General features: G+C 38.3%; 1 protein-coding gene across 5 annotated transcripts; it reads left to right on the top strand.

Moving 5' to 3' along the window:
* The first annotated feature begins 7,778 nt into the window (after positions 1 to 7,778).
* Positions 7,779 to 10,739, top strand: LOC131308221 (uncharacterized). 5 transcript variants are annotated; one of them, XR_009194386.1, is made up of 4 exons: positions 7,779 to 8,337; positions 8,604 to 8,711; positions 8,804 to 10,306; positions 10,466 to 10,739. XR_009194386.1 is itself a non-coding variant. In XM_058335074.1 (4 exons), the coding sequence occupies exons 1-4, from the start codon at positions 8,022 to 8,024 to the stop codon at positions 8,873 to 8,875; spliced, it is 417 nt and encodes a 138-aa protein (XP_058191057.1). In that variant the 5' UTR covers positions 7,779 to 8,021; the 3' UTR covers positions 8,876 to 10,739. The 5 variants fall into 5 exon arrangements, 4 of the variants coding, with proteins under 4 accessions (XP_058191057.1, XP_058191056.1, XP_058191055.1 ...); XM_058335074.1 differs by having other exon boundaries at positions 7,779 to 8,051; positions 8,131 to 8,337; positions 8,804 to 10,739; XM_058335073.1 differs by lacking the exon at positions 8,804 to 10,306.
* Positions 10,740 to 19,332: the final 8,593 nt, after the last annotated feature.

Below are 19,332 nucleotides of genomic sequence, written 5' to 3'. Positions count from 1 at the left end.
AACTCTAAGGAGCCATTGACTCATAAGAAGGAAAACACGTTAAGGGTAAGTATCACCTGATTCGATAGATCGTTCAGCGAGGTGATGTAGCTGTGTCCAAGATCGCATCAGTAAACAACCTAGCAGATCTTTTTACGTACAACTTACAGGCTAAGACTTTTGATAGTCACGTAGAGGGAATATGAGTGAGATGCGTGGTAGCATGACTTTGAGTCTGAGGGGGAGTTTGTTAGGAGGTTATGTAAAAATTATGATTTTATATGATGGATTAATATTGTTATGTATTAATTAGTTTTATCCCTTTTTGATGAGAACCTTTTATGGGCAATCCTTTTATGGGCAATGATTGCATAATATTATTGTATGTTTTGCATTTGTGTCTTTTATTTTACAAAGTAGATAATCCGATGTGTAGAGTTCGGCTTACACACAGAAGATCAGATCATCGGTTCTTGTGAAATATAAGATATGGTTCACAGTCTTAGATGGAACTGGACACACCATCAGTAGGACTGTAGTACAATGTTTAGTAGGTCTGTCTTGACTACAGGGAACGGTCTAGTTCTAACTCATTGTATTAGTACACTTTGAGTGTATTGAACGGCATCGCATTGAGGTAATTGTCTTTATACTAACTTTATAAGACAATTGGAACCTCATGGTTATTATGAATGCTTATGCTCTTAATCCAAAAATAATTATTATAGGTGTATATTTAATGTTGTTGACTTTGATTCATTAAAGAGTGAGATCTTTATACGATCAATAGTCTCGTGAGTTGGGTAGCAACATTATGTATATGACAACTATTAATTATTGATGGAATCCACATATCCCAATAGGGATTGATGATACCCCTTGAGTAAGCTTATAAGTTTCGATTATGTCAAACCCTGCAGGTGGATATTTGTTTCTGACATATCAAATAATTTAAGCGGATAGTCTCAAGATAAGATGTTGATTAAGTGGGAGATTGTTAGTAATTTATTTTAATCAACGGGTATCTGTAATCTTAAAATGGGGCGATTAATAAGTATTTAATATCGTGGAGCTCGTAATATAATTGAGATAAGGACGAGAGTGCAATTATAATTCTGTAGTGGGGTGAATTATAATTAGTGAAATAAGAAATAGAATCCTGGTGGGATTAGGTTTTCTTATTTACATTGGGAGCCCAGACTTATTACTCCTTAGATCCCTATCGTAGCCCTATATATACACGTTATGCTCTCTAGGTCAGATTGATGTTTTTTCTATTATTCACAAAATAGAGGCAGGCTTAGAGAGAGCAAATAGATCATGAAAGAGTCCACACTTGGTTCATGTTCTAGACGTGCAAGGAATACGATAGAAAGATCGTAAGGTACGGTCGAACAGTATTTGTGGTTTATAGCAAGGCTTGCTATAACAAGTTCAACCAGCGTTCATGTCGCAGGGAGTTGAGGTAGAACCCTAATTTCGCCTTGTAGGGTTTTACAATTTTTGTTGTCTAATCTGTACGCGTCATTACTTGATCTTGGGGATTCGTTTTCCCAACACCCAGGCCCCATGGAAGAGCTACACACGCAGCCACAGAGTGGTGCTCGCAAGCTATGGACCGGCTCGCGCTTGTCCTTGCCACTACAATTTTTGAAACCTTGCTAGCTTTAGGGCTAGGACTTGGTATTGATTACCAGCCTTGGCCCTGTTAGCCTCCCTCAAGGATCATAACAGAATGCAGTTCAAAGGTGTTATACCTTTGGTTTTAGTTTTGAAAGAGTGATTGAGCTTTGAGTTGAGGTTTGGATGATGGATGTGGATGTGTGCGGCTAGATAGGAAGGAAACCAGGTGTTTTACTTGCTAGTGTCTTTCTTTGGGGAAGAAGAGATGTACAAGAGGCTAGGGTTAGAAATTTGTGCTTTAAATTTTTGTAACTTGGTAGCCTTGTCACTTGATGAACCCTTTGGCATGGTGAGCATGGGGGGTATTTATAGGGGTGGAGAGGAGTAACTAGCCAAGTGATGGCTAGTTTGTCTTGGAGGGAAAGGCTTAATGAGAGGGAAAGGTGATGGGATGTGTGTGAGCGGGGGTAAGGGGACATCCTCTACCTTGAGATTGCCCCTCAGACGAATAACAAGGTCAAGGGAGCCCCAAAAGTTCTGTGATCATGGCTGAGTAAAGGTGATGGGACAGGGGTTGAACTAGCGCGCGCTGGTTTTAGACCTGCGTGCGCGGGTCCAAGCAACACTATACTAGTCATTAGTCAAACTTTGATTGTTGACCAACACGTGGCACTTGGACCAACGCACGCTAGTTTTGGAACAACACGTGCAGGTGGGTTTTCTGGCTTTTGAATTGGCTTAGGCTAGGTTAGGTTAAGAGGGGATCAAACGCTCAAAGCTCAAACATGCTATCATTCCCGGGGTGTTCAGGATCTATTTCATCATTGGGGTATCTATAGTAGCCCCTCTTTGATGGAACTTGGAGTGCCATTGTGTAGGTGCAAGTAATGTTAAAGATATCTAGAAACCCCTCAAGGCTATCCAAAATAGAGCATACTAGCAAAGTAGACATGTAAACTTAAGGAACCTGATTGGATTGAATTGGATGGGCGGGCTGTTGCTGAGGATGAAGGTAGACTCTGGACGAGTGAATCACCGCTTGTTGATGGAGTTGGAAAGAATAAGGCTGCCGTTGCAGATTTGGACGGGATAGACCATCGGTGAATTTGACGAGACAGGCCGTCGTTGCTGGGGATTAAACTATCCTCGGCACAAGCAATTTCCAACAATCACGGCTAGGTTGTGTCAGGTAGGTTAAATTCCATCTGTTGGGACTCAGAGCCAATCTCTTTATCAAAGACCATCTAAGACAGAGCAATAAGGCTGTTGAAAGATGCGCTAATAGTTAGACCAATGTGGACCAAGATAGGCAGACAGTTGTTGTGGACTGATTGGACAGGCGGACCGTCGTTGAGGATTGAATCAGCGATATTTTGATCGCCATTGGTGGACTGAATGGTCAATATTCTAATCCCCGTTGGGGATTTGCTGCTTTTGGGTGGCACAAGCCATCGCTGCTTTGGACAGACGGATCATCAATGAGGATGATTGAACCATCATTGAGTTGGACGGGTGTATCATCATTGAGGATGATTGGACCATTGGATTTGGGTGACATAAGCCATCACTGCTTTTAGGTGGCACAAGCCATCGCTACTTTGCACAGACGGATCATCATTGAGGATGATCGAACCATTGGATTTGGGTGGCATAAGCCATCGCTGCTTTTGAGTGGAACAAGCCATCGCTGCTTTTCGGTGGGCGGATCATTATTCAGAATGATCAGACCATTTGGATTTTGGTGGCACAAGCCATCGCTGCTTTGGATGGGCGATCATCATTGAGGATGATCGGACCATCGTTGATTTGAATTGTATTCTGATCCCCAAAGTGTACTTTAGGTGCCAGCAGAGTGGGCCAGAGAAGTCATGCGCTTGATGGTTGCCATTCGAGAATGAGATAAGGAAAGCGGCATGTGGCATTCCCCCATATTTGCACTATACCAAAGAAGCGATTTCGGCTCTAATTCCAATAGTGACTAGGACACAGGCATGATCCCCCAAAATCCTATTTATTTGCTGCTTTCGATATTGGATAGGCATGCTTTGACACTTGATAGACTTTTCATGCTTTCAACATTTGATTTACAATATGCAATGATATGTATTCTAAATTGAAAACGCAAATTGTAAATGTAGATGCAAGCTAAGAGCGGCTCCTAGGAGGTTAATGACGCCTGAGGACTACCACTGAGCCTCATTACTTTAATGTCTTTTGCTTCTAGGATTCGAGCCTACATGCCCAGATAGAGAGACATTGAGCAAGCTGGCATGCCCTAGCTGATATTTGACCTTGAGTAGGAATAGCATTGGGAATACATGCCCTTTCTTTGATGCTTGGGCAGATGTGCCCCATAGATATGCTTTTGACCAGTGAGCCCCTGGCATTGAATATTCGATTTGTTGCTAGATTACGGATGCTTCGGGTAGCAATACCAAACTTGCATTTTCCAGTTTATTGATTCCCTCTTGAAAATGTCTAAAGAATGCATAAACCAACCGTTAATATCTAACTTGCATTGACAAGCGAACTGAATCGACAAACAGACAACACGAACTCTTAGACACATGGAAAATAATGAAATTTTGAGCATTAATGAACCAGAACTCAAAATATCCCTTGATAGGCAAAACTAACACTTGCATAAGGTTAAATAGATGTACAATGACCTGTATGAATCAACAAAATTGAGAAAAGCATTCCGAAATGACAATGGATTGAAAAATTGGAAAAATATCACAAAAACGGACATAGGACACTAATGATGACTCGTATAAGGCCCGGACTGAAACCGACACCCCCGTGTAATCACATTAGGTCCATATGACCGGCACGGCATGACAAAACTTGGCAAAAGCCCCCCTGAATGGAATTTGAGGTGCCGAAACCTCGATTTGAAGGTGAAATGTGCCCCCGAGGGTCCAAAATCTTTGTTAAGCACGACATTCAGGATCCGACGCTTCGACACAGTCACATATAGCCTTTGCAACTTGTTGGAGTTGATAGAAGTGAGAAGACACCTTTAGAATTGAAGACGGACCCTTGAAACTAGAGGCTGCTTACTATTATCTGTTGTAAGAATTGAAGAAGCTCACGCAGGTTTGAGACCAACGCGCATCACTTTGAACAGGCGCGCGTGAACCTCAAACTAGCACGCATGACTACAAGTCCGCTGTAGCTACTCACACCAGACTTCGCTGAACTTAGAATAAGCTATGGACCCACTCAGCCTTGCAAGCATTTTGTTCTGTTTTTCATGCTTAAGATGTTTTAAGGCTTTATGCTTAGCTTGTGTAATAGAAATAGTAGTTTGCAATAAAGTTGAGAGACGAAGGGTTTCCCCCTTCTATTTTTCCAATGAACCTTGTCTTGTTCTCGACCTTTCTTGACCTTTGACGTGCACCAAAACGTCAACCTGGAACAAATTGATAAATTATGACCGAATCTCAAGGAGAGATTGCCTTCATATCCCTTTTACCTCACCTTTTACGCTTTAACTTTTGCCTAGAACCGCCTTTTCAGGTTTTTGGTCCAACGAGCTTTCAACTATTGCCTATTCATTTTTGTAGAGACCCATATTTTTTATGTCGTATTTTTCTCTTGTAACCGTACGGCCCGACGAGATAGACGGTTGGGATATTTGGTGTGGCGTATTCGTGGAAAGATATAAGGATAATATAGAGAGTGGTGCACGTGTGAGTGCATGGTGCCAAAAGCAGGGGATTGCTCCCCACTTCTATAATTCTCCCCAGGTGAATTATTTCTCCACTCTCTTTCTTTTCTCACTCTCTCGCAGTCTCTCTCTCTTCCAAAACTCTCTCCTCTCTGCTTTTCTGTTCGTGTTCTAAAAACCCAGAAACCTACCTGCGTGTGCCACTTCCACACCTGTGCGCGCTCATCCAAACCTGCGAGTGCTTATCCAAACCTGCGCACGCTCATTCAAACCTGCGTGTTGCAACTTTCTATCAGTGTTCCCGAGCACTCAAGACTACCATCAGAACCTATTCCACCAGTTTGTTGCTTGCTGCCACTACAACAAATATCACTTTTAATAACATAATATCATAACGTTCTTTTAAGATTGCTATAAAAGGTAAGCAATAATAGCGTTCTTCAAGTAAACACAAAGGAAACACATGGAAGGCATAAATAATAGCGTTTCATTAAATCCATCTACAACGTTCTGCCAAAATAAGCAGCACAAAAAGGGCTTCGACCCCCAAATCGCATGCCCCTTCAAAATTTTCAAACGATTTCACAGCGGTGCCCGAATCTAGATCCCTCAATCGTACTCTACGAACTCGCGCGAGTGTTCTCCTGCCATGCGAACTTCGAACTGGTGTTGGCTGCTATTCTAGGGTTTTGATCGAGAGATGAAGGTTAGTTCTTGTTCTTCAATTCTCTTAGTATTTGATGATTAACCTCTGATTCCATACTAATCGCTCGACTTCATTGTATTTGTGCTCTCTTGTTTTATAGTTGGAGAAGAATCAAAGATCTATTCAAAACTTTTGCACCGATTCTAGCAAAGGCGTCATTGTTCGGATTGTTCAGAGAGTGGTCACCAGGTTTGAATTGTTTTGAATTTTTTTCTTAATTCTATCCCAAATGCAAAGGTAGGGTTTTAATCTTGGATTATTTGCATTTTGATAATCAGTTTAAGACTCCCATAGTTTTTGCACTTAGAGGGTTTGGATTAACTTTCATCGAAGATTCAATTTTCATATGGATAACAAATTGGGGCTTTATTTGCCCCGCAACCCACGCCCTTCCCCCCCCCCCCCCAAAAAAAAAAAAAACGCTTTGGGGCTTTTTGGTTGATTTATCCGGATAACAAGCTTAAGAGATTATAGATGTTCTTCTAGTTTGTGAGATTATTTGTGTTTGCTTGTTTTATGGGGAAGTGCGATTACGTCCTTTCTCAGTATTGGTCATAGCGATATCTCTTTAGAGATTACAATTCTTTCATCCTACCACCTGTTTAATTTAATTCCTAAGAGGAAAGAAATATCATGACATGCCCATGCCGACTTTTGGTTCAGCCAATTGTGCGCAATTTAGCCATGGTGACTGCCACATAGTGAAACATCGCTAGGAGTTGTTTTTGTTTTCTTTTTTCTTTTTTATCCTCGCTAGGAGCTGTGTTGGTTTCCAGAATTATACAAGTGATTCAGCTAGGATGAGATAATAGGATTACCTAAACTTATCCTATTTTCCTAAGTGTTGCGTTATGACACTAGTTCATACTTCGTACAGATTAGAATGTGTTGCTCTGAACCCAAATTTTAGGAATTGATTAATTTCTTGACATCGTGTATTTTTTTCGAATACATTACTATGAAAGGAGGACTTTGGAAGTGAATAGTTTGTTTACAGGTGGCGGGCGCCAATGTGAGTTCTAAGTTAATTCACTTTCAATGAGTGTGCTTGTATTGATTAGGTAAGATGTTATTCGACTATACAATCATAGTATTGCTTGATATTTAGAAGTACAACTAAACAAACTATGGTGAAAGCTATAACATGACACAAGCGTAATTAAGAGATTAACATGTGTTTAATGAAGTCCAAGTGATGGTTGTATATCTTGTTTGGGAGGAAGGTCAAGTGGTGGTGTTGAAAAAAGGCTTGAGTAATTTTCCATTGAACTCAAATGAGGTGGATTCTTCAAATTCGAGATGGGATATAGTAAATCTGGCTTGTTCTATGTTAAATAATTCTATGGAAAATGGGAAGAGCTCTATAATGCAAATAATCACATTGGTGCACTTAGTGTGAAGATCTGGAACAACCTCTACCCTTTCAAAGTTGAACTCTTTACTTGGTAAGCAATGCAAAATGGAATAGCAACTGGATGTGAATTGATCAAAAGGAATATTGGTCTGAATGGAAATGAATTAGCAGGTATGTCTTTTTTCTGTATGCAAATGCTTTAAACCCCTGTTCACCTTATAATGCAGTGTAAAGTACCATGGTTCGTTTGGTCTAAAATCATGCAATGGTGGGGCTTTGTATGGTTTTGTCTTGCAAGTTCATATGACTTAATGTGTTGGTGGTTTTTCAATAAATTCAAGATATTTGAGAAAGGGTGCTTGGAGATTTGTTTCTTTGCTGTCTTATGGTCTATCTGGTTGGAAAGAAACCATTTCATTTTGGGGGGGGGGCGGCCCGGGGAATCTGGAGGTAGCTTAAGTGGTGGAGAATATTAAAACTAAGGTTGCTTTGTGAGCTAAAGCTGGTTTTGATCTGAGAAAGTATTCCATTGAGGATTTTATAGGTAATATCAATGGAATAAGGAAACTTAAGATGGCCAAAGTCTCTCTTTGTTGAACATTGTCAGTTATCTTCTTTTTTAGGACCTCTAGTTCAAGAGATTGTACCATATACACTTAAAAGATTGGAGATACCTTCCTAGTGGGATGGCAGAATTCTTATGGCAGTCAATTATGGTATAGCATAATGCTGAAATTTAAATCTTGTGGCAGTGTAAATGATATAAATTCACTTGTGTTAGAAATAACATTACAGGTAAGATTCAAGTTGGATAAAGAATGGGAGAGGGACCAGGTCTTTAAGCAAATGGGTGGACTCTGGAGAGCTTCCAAGTCAAGATTAGTGAGCGACGTAAAAAACGCTACAAATGAGGAAGAAAGGTTGCAACTCCAGCCCGATAACATCAAATTGGTCCATGATTGGAAGGATTTTGTGAAGGAAAAGACTAGTCAAGAGTTTAAGGTATGTGAAACTTGGTATAAGTTTAAAATTTTTATTAGCAAGAAAGTGATTTGTTATCAAAGAATGGATATCGTTTAATATTATGATTGAATTGGAGTAAATCGACAATTTTAAGAAATTTTAAGAAGATGAGAAAGAGACAACTCCAGCATACTATGAGCCGCAAGGTATATGCATAGTTGACCAAAGAAATGGTAGTATCTAGATTGTTTTAGTTTGTTATTGCAGTTTTTTTACACTTCCTAATCATGTATTTGTTATTGTAGAAAGAAAAAAGTGTGAATCCCTCTTCCATAACAAGATTTGAAGTTTGGACTCGGGGACATACAAAGAGACATGGTACCCCTATCAACTCAAAAGTTGCTGAAACAATTGTGAGAACGATCTTATTTTCCTTTAGTCCTTGGTATTAATATTTGTGATCACATTGGTAATGCTCAATGACTTTTTATTGTACCATTTGTAGAATGAATTTGAAAAGGTTCAACAGGATACACCAAATTCATCTTCAACAAATCTAAAAAAAGATGCTCTTTGAAAAGTACTTGGTCCTGACAAGTGTGGTCATCTGAGATGTTTTGGAAAGGGAGTCACACTTTCAAAATTAGCTATATTTTCGCAAGTTAATAGTGCTACGACGCAACTTGAGAGTTAAAACTTGAGAGGCAATATATTTTCCTCATTCCTAGAAATTAAACTTGAGAGTTTCATTTTGGAATGATGGTCAACTGTGGGTTAGACTGAAAACTTGAGAATCAATGGTCCATACTGATTTTGTTGAATACCAAAACTTGAGAGTTATGGCCAGTTCTGCTTCTGTAATATACCCAATTTTGCTTTGGTTCTGGACACTTGAATAATGTACGCAGTTGCTGCATTTTGCTTAACACACTTGGAGCATACTCAGTCCAGGTTATGAAGCACAAAAATCAGCACTTTGGTTCAACAAAAACATGAATTTTTTGTTCAAATCTGGGTTTGAAATCTGCAGTTTACAGTGCACTTTGGTTGACACAGTTGCTGCATTTTGCTTGACACACTAGCTGCATACTCAGTCCATGTTATGAAGCATAAAAAGTAGCACTTTGGTTCAACAAAATCATTTATTTTTGGTTCAAATCTGGGCTTCAAATCTGTAGTTTTTAGTGCACTAAAAGTGCACTTTGGCAAACACAGTAATATCTAAGCCACGAAAACAAAGGTAAAACACAGTTAAGCTACGAATTTGGCAAACAGAACCATGTTCAAAGAATACTTCGCATACATCATCTGATATGGTAGGGAGAATCTGGTCTTCTCAATCGGGGTGCTTCTATTGATTGCAAGTTTTGATTCCTAATTACCTTTCTTTCCCTTGTTCTTTCAATGTCTTTCTCTACCATATATTTTACTGGTTCTTGCTAGTTCATTAAACACTACAACAAATTATACTTTTGATAGCTTTGAGTTATGAGTGGTTAAGTGGAGATTCCTATAAATGCTCTACTATTATTATACCTAGCTATTATCCCTTTTCTTTGTTTTGTCATAAGTTCATCCACTTTCCATTTTTCTGCTAAACCTTAATTGATAAGAAAATTCCTTGATAAATTGGTAGTTCAAATGCAACTTAGAGGGTACTGGTGTAACGTGGATCTGAACAATGATGATAGTAAATGACTATATCCCAATAGGTTAATGTGAACTGCTCTCACCCACTATGTGTATGTCGACACGCGCACAAAACTTTAACCCATTTGGTTAATGGGGATGATTAGTGATACTGGTGTCATTTATCTTTTGCACGAGCCTTATGCTCATTGTCTGCCACCATTGATCAATAATGTATGTGTTTGAATAGCTAAGTGGCTCGGCTGGTAGTTAAATGCGTGTGGTTGAAGTTCCAGCTTTTTACATAGTTTTCTCACATGAATAGTTATGTTCCACAATCACGCACGGATTGGTATATGTCGTTCGCCAATTTGTCATGGTATGGCTGCTTCTGAGATTGTTCTTGGTTCTTACTGACAATTATCCATCATATTTTTCTTTTTCTAACTGCAAACGTTATGTTGCTTTAAAGTTGTTTTTCTCGTTAATAATTTTTACTATATCTATTGGGTTACTTTGAATAATTCTATATTTACAGGTATGTGTTCGCCGTTGGGAGCAAAAGGGTATAAACTTGGCAAAAAAGTAAGCTTCAAATAAAGAACATCTCCGTGGGCGAAGAATTGGGGTACTTGAATGAGACAGCTGCCTAGTTTAGGATTATATTTTCTGGAAAGAGAGATTATATTAGTGTTTTTTTTATGAGTGTAATTAGCCTGACTCTCAAATGTAGTTTGTGCTGGAAAATTATTCTTCAAGCTATTGTAATGAATCTTCGGTTGAATTTTTTATCTTACATTGAAATTGTATCGCGTTTGGATGTACTATGGTGTTGAATGGAATGCAAATTTTCTGTATGAAAATGCTAGTATATTGGCATTTGTAGTATTTAAAAAAAAAAGAAAAAAGAAGAAGCTAAAATTGGCTAAGATAACGTTCAGAAAATACTATTGTTTACCTTTAATAGCATTCATTGCATGCTGTAAAAAGAAATAAGATAACATGCAAAAAATGCTATCAAAGGTACAAAATACAATAGCGGGCAATGGACACTATAGAAAGCTTTATAACAGCGAGCAATGAATGCTATAGAAAGTTTTTAATAGCAGACAATGAACGCTATAGAAAGTTAAGACTTTTAATTGCATGGGCTAATAAGGCGTTCTCCGGAACGCTATCTATTACCTACTATAGCGTTTTTTGCATGCTATTAAAAGCATTTTTTGTTGTAGTGTGCCCCATTTTGGATAGTATGGAGTCCCGACCACTTTCTGAACCTTTTGGTATTTGTAGATCATTCTCCGACGTGGTTCCGCCACACGGCATACAATCCAAAATATGTTTTATTGATTGTTGAATCTTGTTCCATCTTTTCGATTTATAGAACATGACTGTTCATATCCTAATGAAATCGTTTAGCATTCCACTCATTAAACATTCGTAGGACATAGTCCTAGCATCGCTGTGAATTGAAGAAATATCGTAAGATTGATTTAGAGTATCGTAGGTTTTATGGGATGCCACGGAGAGAATTATGGGTAGATGTGTGTACGTCTAGTGATACGAGTAGTAAATGGAATTCTTGTTTTCTTAATTCTTTGAGCAGTTATTAATTATCCAATAAAGTTTGTCATCTGAGACTTAGAATCAGCACAAGTGGGTAGGATGTTGTAAGGTTACTTATGGGTAGAACATCATGTAGGACGGAGCGTTATGCACGGGGAATTGATATGGATTTATGTAACGAATGATCACTACAAGAAAAATTGCATTGGGTGACGAATGAAAATCGTCGCAAATTGTATGTTTTTCGTCACAAATAATATAGGTGACGAAAAAAAATTTGTCGACTAAAGGTTGTCGAGGATTCCTACCTGGTGACGAAATCTATTTTTCGTCACCTATAGTGCCTTTTGGTGACGAAAAATTTCGTCACGGAAAAATGACTTGGTGACGAAATTTTCTTCGTCACCTATTATGCTTTTTTGATGACAAAAAATTTCGTCACAAATTATTCCCTTTGGCTCTTCAAAGGTGACCCATTGGTGACGAAATTTTTCGTCACGAAAGACATTCTTATATGTGAAAAAAATTTCACTTTCTTGCTCCTGCGGGGTTTCGAACCCGAGTTTCCTACGTTTTGCACGCATGCTTTAACCAACTACGCCACACAAACTTTTCAACATATGTTTGAAATATCTAATATATAACACATACATTGAACATTAAAATATATTTTGAACGCCATTTTGAACTATTAAACATTAAAATTAGCAATTTTAATAAACATGAAAGTCGTAGCTCTTTATGTTATTGTTCAAACCCAATTTAGATTATCTCAATCGGAGTTCTGAGCAAAGAGTTATGCCCAAAATATACTTGGTGACAAAGCGTAATTCATAAATTTCGTCACCAAAGGATAAATTTTTCGTCACTGAAAACGTAAAAAGAAGACGAAAATATTTTTCGTCACCAAATTGGTTCATTTGGCGACAAAATATTTTTTCCGTCACCGAATAGTTATCTTTGGTGACAAAAAATAATTTCGTCTCCTTTTTTACTCTTTTGGTGACGAAAATTTAATTTCGTCGCCAAATAGAAGCCTTTGGTGACAAAAATATTTTTTTCGTCACTAAATAGTTATAATTGGTGACAAAATAATTTCGTCAAGGAGGTTATCAAAACAGTGACGAATTTATTTTTTTGTCGCCAAATATACTCATTTAGCGAACGAAATTAAATTTTGTCCCCACTTTTTCGTCACTAAACATACTTTTTCTTGTAGTGGATGTGTGATATGGTTGATTGTTGGATATGGAAATGGGATAGTAAGAATATGAGTAATTGTTATGACATGAAGTGAATATGATGATTGTTTATATTGTGGACATAACGAGATCGGACACTACGGGCATCACCACTCGGTGGTGAGATGACCGGGCTGAAAACGAATTGACGGTTATGCGATGTGCAATTCCGCTAACTAGTGATTTATGATATAATGAACAGACGATTATGCGATGTGCAATTCCGCTAACCAGCGATTTATGATATAATGAATAGACGGTTATGCAATGTGCAATTCTGCAAACCAACGAACTATGATATATGGATTGATGTTTGTTTTTGGATGATGGGACAAATGATTGATTATCAAAAAATTTAAAAGAACGGATTTTGGTTTTGGAAAGAGGACTTTTATAAAAAAAAAATCCCCCGGTTATTCTTGAGCAAATCAACGATTTTTCGTATTTGGGCACAAATCAACGGACTCCAGCTATTCAAGCTCAAATCAACGGGGCTTGACCAATATTGTTTTGTATTCCTTTACATCTTTTGCAAGCAAAAAGAAAAGAAAAGAAAAGGGTTTTTGATGGCGAAGGATATGAAAATGAGAAAGATTGTGGTATCAAATGGGATGGGATAACACGGTTGAGAACCTATATTTGATTTATTTAGACAGGTGTAAAAGTTTTAATGATTCTAGCTTGGCATGTGAATTGTTAGGAATTGTTTATATATAAGATGTCTAGAACCTGTTGGTCATGACGTGCGACTAGTTGACACTTACATGTGTTTTGGGCATATCTGTTGATATTCACTCATTCTAGAAGCATAACTCATTATATTTTCTTATAACTTGTGTATAGATTTCTCTACTGGGCACGTGTTTGCTCACCTATCATTTTAGGTATATCACGGGGGCACTGACATGAAATGCTTGGTGTGCATGCTGATGTTACTATTTGAAGCTAGTTTCGGAAGTACCCTATCATCTTTGTAAAGTACACTGTATTATTTATTTGGGATTGTTGTAACTGTGGAACATCTTTGTTGATTTGGGAACTGGATGATCTTTTGGTGTATTACTTGTATTAAAGCGAGGCTTTTCTTTATCTAAAGTTATTATTAATTACGTTGAAAATTGAGAGCATGACAACTTGGTATCAGAGCATAAGTCTAGAATACCTAGAGACCGTGGGGAGTCTTTTTAGTCTCATGGGTTCAAAATTCGCTGCATACTTTTGTTTTTCAAAACACACGTGTGCTTGCATGACTGAGTCAGTACATCATTGAGATGCTGCATTTTGTATTATGGCAGAGTGACATTGAGTTGTGGGCCCATGTTAGGAATTTGGAGGGTTTGGCCGAATTGTAGTAGTTGTGAGTTGTGGCAGTGTTGATGTGTGAAACAGGATAATTTTTGGCATGTGATAAGAGTGATAGAATATTAGTGTGATTTACAAGATGAGTACTTGATACGTTTCTATTTGAATTGTGTGGGTTATGTATTAAGTGTTACGTGCATGGGGTAAGTTCTATGTGATATGGGTTGTGTCAAGTATAAGTACAAGGAGAGTAAGGTATAAGTCAGGGATTGAGCTAGAAAGTATCTTGAGGTGTTTGGTAAGGTAATGAGCCGTTGAGGTAACTTTTGTGGTCAGTTGTTGTAATGATAGTTATGGAGGTAGTGACTGTGAGCATAGGTAGGGCAAGTTGCGCCCACATAACGAACTATATGTAGTTAAGGTTGACTTAGGAAAAGAGGGTTATAGGTAGGGTGTCAGGATACTGTATGTGTCTTCTGGACACCCAGGCGACTACTGATGAGATCCAATTGGAAGAGGCGCTTGATCACAACTCCTTCTAGATGGAAGTCTCGAAAAGTCAATTGGACACTAGGGTTATACATAGGGGTTAGATCTCTAGGCTTGAGATAGATGGCTATATATAGGAATTTCATAAAAAAAGAGAAGTGTCATGGTGTTGTTGTCGTCATTACTGAGGTGATTGTTGTGGTGGTGTCATTATGACAGGTTGGTAGAAAATAGTGATGGCATTGTTTGGTAAGAGAGAAAACAAGACTCGAAGTGAACTATATTGATGTGACTTAAGTCGAGTGATTGATGTAAGTGTGTGGTGAGAAAATTATTTGAAGTGAGGGCGATATAGATGTTAACTGTTGTGATTGATAACGAAGTGGAGTGTGATAGGTGTCCTGAGTTGAAATTGTAGGAACTTTGGAAGCGAAAGGCATGTGGAGAAACAGTACGTTGTGAGTTGAAGGACTTGAGTATAGAGATTTTGTACGATGTGTATTCGAGGATGTTGACTAGACCGATGATAGTATGGGACATGTTGAGGTATGCCATTGAGATGATAAGTTTGTTTAAGAGAGATTAAGAGATAATAGTGATAATGATAGTGATAGCAGAGATGGTGGTGGTAAAGGAAGTTGTTGTTCTTGAGGTTGAGTGTAGATGCGACGAATGCCTTTGAGGAATATTGAGGTTGATATGATTACTTAGTTGAGAGAAAAATGTGAGCTGTGAAACTTGTGGTGAGCGGAACTATTAGAGGTTATTAGTGCGAGTGAGATTGATTCTTAAGTGATGAAGTAGTTGGAGTCTTAAAACATGATGAGAAGTATAGACATGTTGTTTGCGACCCTAGAGACATGTGGATATTCAAGGAGAAGTCCGCCAATTGGATTGTATCGGTGACTAGATTTTTTGAAATAGAGATATTTGACGAGTCATTAAAATGATTAAGTATTGAGGGTACATATGTTTGGTACGTATATCATATTTGAAGTAACATGTAAGATTCTAAGTATGTGATACCTAGCTTGACTAGAATTACTGAATGTGAGTATTTGAGATTGATAGGTGAATGGAAAATATGAGATGTATAGCAAAATTGAGATGAATGTGATTACTGTGGGCTTGATAGAGCCAGGAGTTTTGATGTATTGGATACTGAGTGAGTTTGTTGATACATGGATAAATCTGGCATTGTGTAAGTCAGTAATTCATATGAATAGTTTGTTGATATATACTTCATGTACAAAATTTGACATTGTTTAGCATAAACATGCATGCTTGATTTAATGTGTGAATCCCAATGTGTGTAATTTGTTTTATGTGTATGGTGTGGGGTAGACACTGATGGGTACGAGGAGACGATTCTTAGTTAGAATCTGGTGTGTGTCTCTATTATTTTTTTGTATGAAATGATTAGAAGGTTAGATACGGAAGGTATCAGCAGGGTGTCAACCTATAGTTGGGAGTAGTTAATGGTTTGTGATAAGGAGAAATAGTGAAATTCGGAGTTTAGTAGAACGATTTAAAGTTGCATTGTATTGAGTTATATAGCAGAGATGTAATTCCATAGAAGTGAGTTTGGGTTTTCGGAAAGTAGAAATCGGTAATGATTTTGAGTGGACTAAGGAAAGTGGAGTAGTGTTAGACTTTTGATTGTATTCGAATGTTAGATGGATTAAAAAAATAGGGGGGGCATTTGAGGTTTATGTAGAATTGATATGAGAGTTTTGTGGGGTAATAGAGATGTGAAATGAAGGTAATGGCTAGCAGTTTTGTGTTATAAGTATATTGATGTACCAATGGAGGTTAATTGTGTCCTTATGAGAGGGAGGTGAGTGCCACGAGGCAAGGGGTCATTTAAGAAAATGTTAAGGGAATGGTGATGAAGCCGGTTAATAGCAGTATTAATAGTATGAATCAGTTGTGAGGTGTGTTTATTCTTGAAGTCGAGAGGAAGATCAATAGATTGAAGTCTGGGGAGTTTGACCATGATGAGTGGATGTTTATAGCTGAGCAAAGGGTGATGAGTTATTATGTGATTTAAGGATTCAAGGGTTATTAATTTTGTTCCAGTGGAGATTATTTAAGGTTCTTTGGATCGGTGAGTGAAGCGATTCGTTGATTAATGTTGAATGGGAAAGGTAGAACTAGGAGTTTAGAATTTGAGTTTCTATGAGTAGTTCAGTGTGTCCTTCTATGAAGTTCTACGGGTACTTGGTAGAATAAGGCGCATAAAATGAAAAAGTGGAATTCGAAATTTGGGAAATGTGAGGTTTTTATTTGTCGGGTTGCAGTATGACTATCATGTTGGTGTGTGGGGACTAGGATTCTTGTACAGATGTTGTGTAGAGACCCGGATAGTTTTAATTATTGAAATATTTATTAAATGTCATGTTGGAAAAAATGTGGTTTATTTGCTGGTTATTAAATTGAGGATTTAAGTGAAAGAATGGAAGATTGAGGGAGTGTGAGTGTAATACATAGATATAAGGGTATATAAGCGGTGTGTGTGGTGTAGGAGATCATTTGATCTCTATCTCTATCTCTCTCTCTTTCCCACACCGATCTCTCTCTCTATCGTTTGTCTCTCTCTCTCTCTCTCTCAAAACTCCACCCCATCGCATCAAAACCCTAAGAATCCATCCTTATTTCATCTCCTCTACGCAACCTCGGACTCGTATCGTGTTGGGTGAGGCTCGGGAAGAAGATTTTGGTTGATTACAAAAGTTTGGAGCTAGGGCTCGTTCAAATCTCTTGGGTTTTGCTCCTTGAATCGAGGTAGGGATTTCATTGCCACTTTTATGTGTTTATATGTTGATTAGATGAAAAAATTGTGCCTTAAATCGTTGATTGTTGTGTTGTGCTTGCCTTTGAGTTTTCTGCACAAAATTGCTGCCCGTAATATCCCCGTATCGATACAAGTGTTGGTGTATCGATACGCTGAAGAAATTTGCATTCCAGTAGCTTCAGAATCTGCCGTAACGTCTCCGTATCGATACAATAATTATTGTATCGATACTCCAAACATTCCCGTATCGATACAAAAACTCCTTGGCTTCCTGGGCAGCTTTGCCCACTTTGCTTATGCTTCGACCGTTTTGATTCCCGAACACTTCTAAACCCTTTTTGATACCTCTAAACCTATCTCATGCATGTTCAATTAACTTCCTATGATAATCGATGCTATCCTTGATCCGTAGACTCAAGTGGGTCTCGTAACGCAAGGTGTGGTAGTACAGTGATCTAAGTTGTTAGGGTTCTACAGTGATCCAAGTTGTTAGGGTTCTCTATAATGCAGGGGGTGGTAATACGGTAACCCTCGTGGTGTTATACTATAATGCAAGGGGTGAAAATACAGACGATGGAGATTGATGATAGTGAGTCGTGTCGAGTATGTTGTAGTCATTAATGATTTATGATCTATAGGATATAATATTGCATTGATGGCATGCCTTGGAAAGATCGTAATGAACGTTGGCATATCTATGTGTTGATTATTATCCATTGGTTGAACAATATCCTCATGTCATCTTCCTTTTGCTCTTGTCATCATATTTGCACTTAGAAATGGTAAAGATTTTCCTACTGGGCTAGTGTAGCTCAACCCAATCTTTCTTTTCAGGTTCAAATGCCGGGCAATAGATGGCATGCATCTTGTGCATGGATGTGAAGATTTTCTTTTGGAAACTAACTGCATTAGTTACTTAATCAGCTTTGTAATTGACTTCTTTGATAAAGATGGGTTTGTAAATATTCATTCAAGAATTTCTTTTGACTAAACAGTTTGTAACTTAATAACTTGTTCGTACTTGTACTTAAGTTTATTTGGGGCCGGGGTGCCGATGTTGTAAATCTTTGAACTTGGGGACTTGTTTTATAAAGTTAAACGGTGAGAACTCAACTCTTTTGGGTATTATTTATCATATGCGAGGACCATTTATCGAAATGGTTTACTTATTTATGTTGAAAATCGAAGGCGTGACATGTTGGGACTTGAGGATGTGATAAGAATGATAGAGGTTCATGATTGAATGTTGAGTGGTAGAACCATACCGATAGTGAGGATTTCATGGAGTAATCAGGATAAGAAAAGTCTACGTAGAAAGAGAGGATGATGCTATGATTACGGAGTGTAGTATGAGATTTGATACTACGGTTGGTGCCTCGGTTGGATTCGGGTTACCAAATTTCGGGGACGGAATTTCCTTAAGGAGGATAGGGTGTAGAGACTCGTATTTTTTAGGCCGTATTTTCCTCTTGAAAAAGTATGGCTTGACGAGATAGAGGATGCAGATATTTGGTGTGGCGTATTCATGAAAGGATACAAGGGTCATTGGGCGAGTGGTGCATGTGTGAGTGCGTGGTACGAGAAGCAGGGGATGGCTCCCCACTTCTATAATTCTCCCCAGGTGAATTATTTCCTCACTCTCTTTCCTCTCTCACTCTCTCGGTAATCTCTCTCTCCTCCGAAACTCTCTCCTATCTTCTCTCGTTGATTTCATCCACCTAGGGTGTGATTCCAGACAAGGTCCGAGAATTAAAGTTGCTATACGGAGCACGAGCTTTCCGAATATCCAAGAAAAATCATGATTGGACCTCGTGGAGGTTAGGTTGACTTGGTCAAATGGTTGGGTTTTGCTCAAAACTCATGAGGTAGGGATTTCTTAAACTTGTTATACGTTTATATGATGTTTATGTTCCTAGATCGTGCCTTGTATTTCTGTTTGAGGTTGAATCGTCGTTTCCCTTTGAATCTGCAAGTTTGCTGCATTTCAGTTCATGTTCTAAAAACCCAAAAACC

Source organism: Rhododendron vialii, chromosome 11a (genome assembly GCF_030253575.1).
Source record: "Rhododendron vialii isolate Sample 1 chromosome 11a, ASM3025357v1".
Taxonomy (NCBI): domain Eukaryota; kingdom Viridiplantae; phylum Streptophyta; class Magnoliopsida; order Ericales; family Ericaceae; genus Rhododendron; species Rhododendron vialii.
Note: the sequence above shows the minus strand (reverse complement) of the source record. Positions and strands in the feature narration are given on the sequence as shown.